General features: G+C 36.7%; 1 protein-coding gene across 1 annotated transcript; it reads right to left on the bottom strand.

Moving 5' to 3' along the window:
• Window positions 1–2,297: 2,297 nt before the first annotated feature.
• On the bottom strand, window positions 2,298–9,382 carry LOC106943523 (neuroblastoma-amplified sequence-like; the record flags this gene model as incomplete). The annotated part of the gene is made up of 3 exons (XM_015026829.1): window positions 2,298–2,694; window positions 7,791–7,901; window positions 9,084–9,382. Coding segments are annotated over 3 exons (792 nt in total), but the record flags the coding sequence as incomplete, so codon positions are not given.
• Between the last annotated feature and the right edge of the window lie 954 nt (window positions 9,383–10,336).

Below are 10,336 nucleotides of genomic sequence, written 5' to 3' on the forward strand. Positions count from 1 at the left end.
CAAAACTGATCAATTAGTAAATCCCTCCCCTGAACGGAGTGTGTAAAATCGCAGCTTACCCTCCTGTATCAAGGTACAGCTCTTGACTAGCAAGTCTGTGTGAGGTACAAAGCTTTGAAAAACTTTGAAGGCTTGGGGATTCAAATCACTGCAAAGTAGTTATGTTTTGAAACAATTTCTGGGTTAACAAAAAAGTTTCAGGACTTGGAGAAAAACAGAAGCTTCTGTAGAGGGAACCATCTACCTGTTCTGTCATTTCTTGGCCCTTTGAACTGTTGGCTTATTTTTTTTTAAATTAAAAGATCTTTCAGACCCTCCCGAGGTCCTATGGTTCTAAATTTTTGATGAAGACAGGAGATCAGGAGGTGATGTTATGTTGAAAAAAAATTCAAACTGAAGTTTTTTTTTTGTTGTTTTGTTGTTGTTTTTTCCCTGGCAGGAGCTAGCTCCCAAAGTTTATGTACTTTACTCCTAGAGCAAAGGAACTAAAATATGTATATACTACTGTCAGTGTAGCTAAATAGGTTCCTGGTCCAGAGAAAAATATATATAGATGCAGCTTGTTTGCCAGGAGTGTTGTGTGAGTTGGTTCTTAGCAAAACATGATCCGTAAAAATAGGTTCTTTATCAGCTTTAAATGTCTCGAATTTGACCCCAAGAGTTGAAAAACAACATGTTCTATATAATTTATATTTATAAAGAATCAATTAGGTCACCATCAAAAAGACCTGAGTGGAAAATTAAATACACCATTTGGGATAGCTTGTGAAAGGACTTGTTTTCTCTGTTACAGAAGAATATTGGCCTCTCTGATTCAAATGACCATGAATTAAGTTATTCATTCATGCACAGCAAATCCACCAGATAATAATAAATCTTTCTCCATCCTTATTCTTTTATTGGGATGATAGTTAACTATCACTCCAAAAACATTTACAGACGTAGGTTATGTGAGGACACTGGTGTCCCTCGTGAAAGTTATGAGGTTAAGGCTCTGAATAAGGCCTGGAGTCTTCAAGAATAGCCATCCCTACAACATTTATAGAAACCATTTTTGCAATGCATCTAGAAAACAATTCCTAAAAGATTTTTCTTTGAACAAACTCCAAAAATTAAGCACTCCATTTAACATCTGAATAGCGCAGCTGATGAGACTAAAGACTCTGATGGAGTTCTTTAGAAAAGAATCTTTTACTTTACTATGAGTGAACAGGAACAGAAAGAAGTGACATTACGCACAGCAGGCCTACTGTATAGCATTACCAGATATCGCAACCTCTGTAAATCACACTTAGATTTCTGTCACTTCAGTAAAAGTTAGCCAAGTATGCCTCTGAATCCATCTGGAAAATGTAACAACACTTGTGTTTTGCTTTCATATTGGTTGACTTGCTCCCCCTGCACTGAGCCTACACCTCAGGTGAACATTTTGCTTGTTTATTATCCAAGCCTTAAAGTCGATCTCTCGGGCGAGTGTGTTTTTGCTTTGTTCATGTTTTAAACAGAGACATGTGTCACTGTTAAAATTTGTGGCACTTCCACGAGCAGAAGGAGGAAGCGAGGCGTGAAAACACAAGATGACACCCAGGCTGACCTTTACTGAACTCCCAAAAGAACTGACAACGTTTTCACCCTTACAAAACTGGGGATCAGGTACTGAAGAGCTGGGAGGGCGACGTCTGGTCTCAATGTCCTTTGAGATCAATGCTCACTTCAACGGTGTCACTGCAGGCTCCCGTGGTGTCAGTTATTTGACTAATAATACAAAACGTGGGTCGGTGTCTCTTTCAGTTACAGGCAAATGATTGCATTCGGTTTCGGCACTGCAGGAAAGGTGTTTCATGAACCAATCGAGAAGAAATAAAAGGAACAGAATAAGATCAAGGAGGAGATAAAAGATAATGCATGTAACCTCTCACTGTAGATTTGTCATCGGGGATGTTTAATCTTTTCTTCACAGTGAAATATGTGTTGTTTTTTTTTATCCTCACAATTTGGGGGCGGAAAATCTCCCATAAATTCTTCGATTAAAATGTATTTCACTGGTATTCACAAGACAGAATGTATTTGTTTATGCCTAGCATTTATAAATGCTGCTGCTCTAATATGTGTCTGAACAGTTTTTGTTTAAATAATTCAAAATTTAATACTGATCACATATCCAAGCTTTTCATCAATTCTGAACAGCTTCCCTGGCCTACTGAGGTGAAGTATCTCCCACCAGCATGATGCTGCCAGCATGATGTTTCATGGTGGAAAAAGTGTGTTCAGGATTATAAACAATCATACCAACTTTTTCATCAGTCAAAATATCAACAAAATCCACTGAAGCCTATGGTTGTAAAGTAAGAAAACATGAAAAAGTCAAAAGAAGAATATATATAGTTCACCAGCACATCATCCAATAGAAACAAACAAACAAACAAAAAATCCCAAAACATACCTTTGGCAACGGCACGAAGCTTCTTCAGCAGTTTGACGTGAGAGTCTGGTTTTATGATGGTGGTCACATAAGGCTCACAGCCTGCAGCGTCTATTAAGGTGTAGTAGTAGAGAAGGCGGCCCAGGTCACTTCCCTCCACAGTGGGCAGAACATATTTGGTCATGTGGCTGCAAAAGGCCTCCGGGTCTCTTTTCAAAGTGTCAAACAGTTTGAGGGAGTTACTCCGACTTTCGATTTCTTCAGTGGAAAGACTTGAAGTGGGAGAGAAAAAGCAGGGGGGGAAAAAAAAAAAAAAAATTAGCTGAGAATCAAATCAATAAGGCACAACTGCATTTGGAACCAGATAATAACATACACAGTATAAAAAGACACATAGCTTTTCCCTCACTGAGTTTAAATAAATCTAAAACTATCCAGATAGGATTATCAAAATTATGTCTGTTTGCTCAATGCCAGATTATCAATAGAGAATCTTGTTTCCTTTAAATTCATAAGTTTAATTACATTAAGCTTACTAAGTTGTTCAACGGTTTAGGAAGACTTGTGATGGCCACAAGTATCACCAATTTATTTGGAGGAAAAAGATGGACACTTGAAATACTGAGAACACCATCCCAACATCAACATACGGGGATGGCAGTATCACATTGTGTGAGAGCTTTACTGCAGGAGGGACTGGTGCACTTTACAAAACACATGAAGACTGAATGCTATGTGGCAAACTAAGAAACTGTGGAAGAATTTCCAAGTCACACAGGCCATTCTACCAAATATTAAGGAAATGAATCTGTGATTCTTCTTTAAAAAAGATCTATAAGGAATTTGCCTAAACATTTTGGCATTTAGCAAATATAGTTATTTAATAATTAGCTAGTTCACCTAATTAAGATAAAACAAGAATGTTTTGTCTTATTTTGTGTCAGGCAGTCAGAAAAATGGATGTGTCTTGTTTTTAGACATGTTGGATATTTAAAAATATGTTAGACAAACAGGAGCATTTGTTTGTAGTTTCAAAGCTAAAGATTTGTTCAGTAAGACTACAAGTAAGCAAGATTGGTTGAGAACTGTTTACTGTTTAAACACAGTAGGAAAAGTCATAAAAAAAATAATAAAGCCCTAAAAAACATTTAGGATATTTATCACAGCTAACAATCCTAACAATTTGAACTGATCAAACTTATACAAAGAGGGAGAATGAAAACAAAATCGAAAGTATATAGGAAGAAAGTCAAGTTGAGGACATATTGAATGTTCAGATGGAGGCAAAAATCTGAGGGGAAGCCGTTTCATCGACTCGAGTAATCTGAGCACAATTTGAGTTTGTGTAGCCATACAGCAAAAAGTCAACTGCAGCAAGTGGTCCAAAGAACGAGAACCAAACTAAAATGAAGAGAAGCAAAAAAGCACAAAGAAATGGAGAAAAACCCCCAGAGAAATGCAATTAAAGTCAAACAAGAAGCTCTACATAGATTAAAAAGGCAAGGGCGATGTAAAGCTACTCGTGGTGGTCTCCGAGGGGCTCTGAGCAATCTGCGGCTGTCTGGGAGTGTGTTCGTAAGAGTGGAGTTCTGTTTATCTGTCAGAACGAGACAACATCAAAGTGGACAATGCTTCCCCTGGGCTCTCCGTCGCACTTAGCTGGGAGGCTTCTGCTAATGAAAAAATTAAATAGAGAGCAACAGCGGGTGCAGCCGCTGACAATAGGCTCAATAATGTAAATAACTCTAATCATGTTCACCACAGGAGCTCTAATATGGCTGCAATCGTATGAACTAATACAAAGGGAAGCACACTCAGCTTAGCGAGTGCTCTGTCTCTCACACACAGACAGGCACCCAATCAGAGTTGTTTCATTAGTTATTCATTATGCCTCTAAAGAGAATGAGGACTATATGAATTGAAACCTTCTTTTAGTAAGATGAGAGGTTATGAGCTTTGATTAAAAAAAAAAAAAACATTTCTTAAGTTGGGAGCGTTTCTTCTGTTTTTCTCAGCGGTTTTTAACATCTCTGTGGTGAACATATTTCTCTCTGATAGCTTCATTACTAGTCTCCGCCACGCTGGCTTGGCTGCCGCCGCCGCCGCTTCCTTGTTGGTTGCTCTCTAAGGACGCAATAGAATTTCCCCCACTCTATCTTTGTGGTACTCATGTGGCTGTAATATCAGATGCTTGTTATTACAATCTTCTCTTGTTTGTTTCAAAAGCCAGCCAGAACAAGGAGCCAATTTAATCTGATTTGATCTCTGCGCCGCTCCTCGCAACCCTCGTCTCCCGGCTCGTCCCAGGCCCATATTAACATGTTTGCTTCAGATGTGATGCATGAGATAGCAAACAGAAAGAGATTGCTAATGTCCCCAAATTTTGAGGCATATTCAATTGAAGAGCCAATCAGACAGTACAGATTAAACTGTAGGGAGAAGTGATAGCTATCCAGCACGGCATTGTTCAAAGAGATGCTGTCCGAGAGTCGAGAATGCTTGTAACTTTCTGCAAAGTAGGGAAGGTTGTACTGTAATGCTGTTGGAAAAATGCAGAAAACATTTATTTATTTATTTTTCCCATAATACATAGAATATGTTCAGTTAATGATGTCAAATTACATGCAGCTGTAAGATTCTCAGCAATATGAGAAGCAGTATTGAGAGCCCCTCTTTCATCAACACAACCAAACACACACCCACTGTCCAATGAACACCGTTCTGATAAAAAAAAAAAAAAAAAACAGAATCTTTGGAGAATACAAATAAACAGAAACAGTGGACAGGCGAATGTGATGTTATGTGCAGCAGGAGAAAATGAAGAGTCCTATGTATAAAGGATTCGGGTGCTTTGCTAGAATGATCAGACCTGTCAAACTTTATTCTATAAATATAGTCTATACTCTTGAAAAACAGCCCTGGGTAGCTCAATAGGTCGACCAGGCGCACTATATGAACAGAGTTTAGTCCTCAGTGCAGTTGTCCTGGGTTTGATTCGTGGTCTCTGGCCATTTGTTTACTTGCCTTCCCTTTCTCTCTTCTTTCTTATTCCTTGTCAAACTACTGTTCATGAAAGGCCACTAGTGCAAAAAAAAAATAAAAAAAAAATTGAAAAATAAAACCAAACCAAAAGAAAACAGTAGCAGCTTCACTAGCCAAGCATATCATTTTTGTGCAGCGTTAATCAATAACTAAGACAATGTAAAATTTTCCTGTCAGGCCACAGGACTGAAGAAATCCTGCCTTTAGCGTCACTTCATGCTCAGATATCACAGAGCAAGCTTGTAGACAGGCAAGCGGTTCAACACCAGCTGCTGAGCAAGAAAATGATTTCACTGATTTAATACATTTGTAGTGAAGGAATGATGAGTCGTCAGAAAACATAATTAAGAAGGTTCTCATGTTAAAAGGCACATATTCATGAAAAATATAGTATTTTTCTTATTTACATTCTCAAAGGGGACAAATGGATGTTCTTGTCATTAAGCTAGAAACGATTGCTTATTTAATACAATTTGTCAAAAATATCAACCAAACAAAAAACTGCATAAGTTTGTCCTTTTAAGTTTTTCTTTGTTCTATAACCTAAAAATATATATATATAAAAAAAATTGTAGTTCTATAAAAATGACAGCATATTTACTCTCATCAAAAATTAAGATTTGTACTTCTAAACACATTTTATTTAAAATTGCTCTTTAGATTGTCAAAGTTGCAGACCCCTGGACTAAGTCCAGTATGCATGTTTTCATACTTATTCATTCGGAAAGCACCCAACAGGTTTTATGAATTTTCTTCAACAAGTTCAATAAAGCTGCTACAATTTATACCACACAGCAGTCTGATGTAGTTAGAACCACACTAAAAGAGGGGTTGCAGGAATGTGCCAGAAAGAAAAAAAAAAAAGAATGTGTCAGAGCAATTTTAGTTTCAAGGATCAAGGCAATTGTTATGTTGAAGACTGAGAGCAATTTGAAGTCTGGCAAGAAAAAGCTTGCTGTTCTACTGAAAGAGCCAGAGTTGACCAAAATTCTGGACAGCAAATTCAACTTCAATTCAATCAACTGTGAACTGTGGCAGCTCCTAAACAAGGCAAATGAGTGAAATGCAAAAAAATGTATTTCCCATTAGGGATCAATATAAGTCAAATCTCCATTTTGCACTCCCGCTTCGGTCTATATACGTCTTTCCCCTTTAAATTCTCCCAACTGCACTATTTATACCGTTTCCTTCCTCCATCCATCCGTTAAATCAATAGGCATACTGCAGATGCTTCTACTCGAGATTATAGCATGAATATCCTTCACAGATTTGTCATGATCTTGAGGTTTTGGTGGAAACACACACACACACACACATAAAGCGGCTGTGAAAAGGGTTTAGGAAGGTGCATGTTGTAATTTATTGTTAAGCGGAGTCCATAAAGCATTTCCCTATATCAGAATGTGACAAGTGGGAATTTATCACAGATGCGCACACACACACACACACACACGTTTGCCTCCAAACACGAGCAACCCTCAAACTCTGCTGAAAAGGCATTCTATAGAAACAAGAAGAGCTGCACTGCTAGCCCGATAAACTAGATATGAATTGAGGGAGCAAATAAATTATGTAAATAGTTTCCGACACACATCCTGTCGTAAACCCAAACTCACTCATTCTCTAGATGTTTCATTTACACTTGGATCAAAATGCTTTCTTTAATGTTCCCATTGTCTCTAACAATGAGTTAAGTTCACATTTGGGTTCACATGTTTCTAAATTTAAAAACAAATTGGGTATCGGGAAGTTCAATGTTATTTAAGTAGTCCTAAAATATTCTGGTAGTTTTTTTGTTTTTTTTTTTGTTTTGTTTTGTTTTTTATGATAATGTTGTGGAGAAGTGCTGTAAACCTACAAACTAATGATACGCTTATCAGTGATTTTTGATTTCAATCAATTATTTTTAATCATTTTATCTATTAGGATAATACATTAGTGAGAAAATGTTCTTCTCTGATAAAGCTATTGGTTCTGAATTGCATAGAAAGCAATATTATCCCCACTTATGCATCGTTTGTTCCTAACCTTAGAGATTTTTTTTTATAAAACTCAAAGTGCATGTTGTTGGCTGATGCATTTATAGACTAAAAAGGGTTAACGATTCTTGAGTTTGACGAATGTAATGAACAAAGGTTAAAAAAAAAAAGTCTTCAATTTCTTTAGTATTAGACCTTCCAATCAACCATCAGAGCAGGTGAATTAGACAATTCTAATCTCTGGATGATTATTTTGTGCATATCTACTACAATAAAACACCAAAGGAAGGAAAAAAAAAGTAAGAAAATCACAAAGAGCTAATGTGATTATGTATGTGTGCATGCACCTGCTTTCTGTAAAGAGGAACTCGAGGTGGGTCATGTAGACCTCCCACAGAGGGACGGAGTAACGCTTTGCCAGGGATAAAGCAATCCTGTACACGCTGTCATCCAGTGTCCTAGCACAAACATGGAAAAGGAGAACACACATGGAAAAGGAGAACACACATGGCAATAATCAGATTTTATACTGTTAAAGCAGAGAGGTCAATTTCTTTTAATTACTTCTATTACATAAATGTTGCAGAAACGTTTCAAACTAGATTAACCTTCAGGACACCTTTAATGTAACTTTGCTCTATTTACCTTCATGCTGCAAAATGGTACACTTTATAAAACTATTATGGAAATTCTAGTTTTTTTCCACTGTCTTTGCATTAAATCTTTTCTATATTTTATGCCTGTTTAGTTGGAAAAAAATACAGACTCTTTTTGAAGAAGAAAAACACACAATATGCAGTATTTTGCAAAAATAAGCTACTTTTTTTGATGTGGGTGTTTCAGGGTGACCAGGTCAAAACTTAATCACACCGATTTGTATGCAGTATTTTTTATTTTATTTTATTTATTTATTTAATTTTTTTTTTTTTCGAGTAATAAGAATTGAAACCAAAACCAACACTTCTTATCTTTGTGACCCCAAATAGTACACTTTTAAAAGTCCAAAAAAAAAAAAAAAAAAAAAAAAAATCAATATTTAAATGTATTTTTCACTTTTTTCTTCTTTAATTCTTTTCTACAGCTCCAGACGTAAAGTGATGGGGTCTATGATAATTATAGGGGTGCGGGGAGGGGGGGGCTTCATCACATCTAAAACCAGTTCTCCTTGTATTTTAAAGGTAGAAACTTAGATTATTTTGGTCTTTATGGGAACATACTTTTAAAATAATAGGATTGTAATCCATTGAAAATATGTGGTTATAATGGAAGTAAATAGGAACAAAATGGGACAGAAGGAAAAGTAAGTGTACATAACTTACAGACCCCTGTACAAAACTTACAATCAAAAGCTCAAATAAATTTCAAAAAGAAAACAAAAACAGTCCTGACCAAGTTTCATAGAATTAACCTTTAATATGACAGATTTTGTGAATCAAAAAAGGCTGCGAGGCAAGATGTACCATTTTGGACAGGAAAAGGTACCCTAAGGGTTAAGCACACATCTTTGGACATAGTACAACTCCATTCATAATACAACTGCTAAAAATACTTTTCCAGCTGCAAGCTTCACATTCCAAAAACAAGAATAACTAAAACTTCCTTAAAATAAAAAAAAATAAAAAAAATAAAAAAAAACTTACTCTGTGAGGCCGAGAATAGTGTTTTTCTTGTACTCCAAGTCAGAGCTGAAGCGCTGCACGTCCACTCCCCGGCCCAGGCCCTGCAACACCTGAGCCTGAGTGAAGTCTGTCAGGCGCTCATTGTACACGTACAGCTGGCTGATTAGCTTCTGCAGCTCCTCTGGCCAGGCCGAATATGAGGAGACATGCTGCGTGACCAGTCGAATCAGCTCCTTCGGATCGGCCTGTGAAAGAAGAATAGGACTTAATGTCTCTGGATAACACGTGGCAGGAATTTTCTCTCTATGGACACTGAGAAGCTGGTAACAGAAGGGTTTAAAGTTTTAAGCCAATGTACTTTTCAAAACGGAATACCTCAAAGTGTATTTAAGATAGAAAAGAAAAAATATATATTTTTATGATCTTGCTAGCCTGGTACAAACCAATGCCTTGTTCTACGCTTTGCTTCGTATGGATGTCTGGACTCTCGCTTGATGAGATATTATTGCCATGATGTGTGTAAAGTACCAGCGCGATGACGCTTACCAGAAATCGCGTGCGCTTTAAAAAAAACCCGTGGAGAGTGGGGCTACAGCAATAAAATGTCTCATTCATCTTGCTCTGACTTTAGTTACTCAATATTTGGAAGCTTAGCGAACATAGACTGAATGGCTTCGTTCACTTCCTCCTGTGCTATTGCCAAACTACAACCTTGTATAGATAAACTACAATTCTAAATCAGTGCAGAAAACCCATTGTGAATTGTTCACGACTCCGTCTGTTCGCTAATTGGCCCAGTTGAAATTCTACCAGATAAATCCATCACAATGGGAAAAAGCCCAGATGAAGCACGAGATAAAAAAAAAAAAAAAAAAGGAGCAGAATGAAAGTAACAGCCAGGCTATAATAGTACAAGGTCAAATTTTTTATTTGGAAATTTGCAGCTTTTTATTCATTGTCTTTCTTGCCATTTCGTCTGACCCTGAAAGTATGTTGTTTATAAAGTGATGAAAGTTACAAAAGAAGCAGAAAAGAGTACACTTCAGGTCTAAATATGATCTACAATGACAAACTATTAACCATCTCAACTCTAAGAAATTTGAAAATCATTCCAGAGAGAATTTTTAAATGACATAGTTCTCTGTAAATAGTTCATGATTGCCATACTGGTGATAAAATGTTGCTTTTTTTTTTTTTTTTTTTTTTTTAAAAAAAAAACAAAAAAAAATTAAAAAAAAAATTTTTTTTTTTCAAAAACACCCGAAGAACCGGAA

Source organism: Poecilia latipinna, unplaced genomic scaffold (assembly GCF_001443285.1).
Source record: "Poecilia latipinna isolate Pla-1442-1.1 unplaced genomic scaffold, P_latipinna-1.0 Scaffold5408, whole genome shotgun sequence".
In the NCBI taxonomy this organism is placed as follows: Eukaryota; Metazoa; Chordata; class Actinopteri; order Cyprinodontiformes; family Poeciliidae; genus Poecilia; species Poecilia latipinna.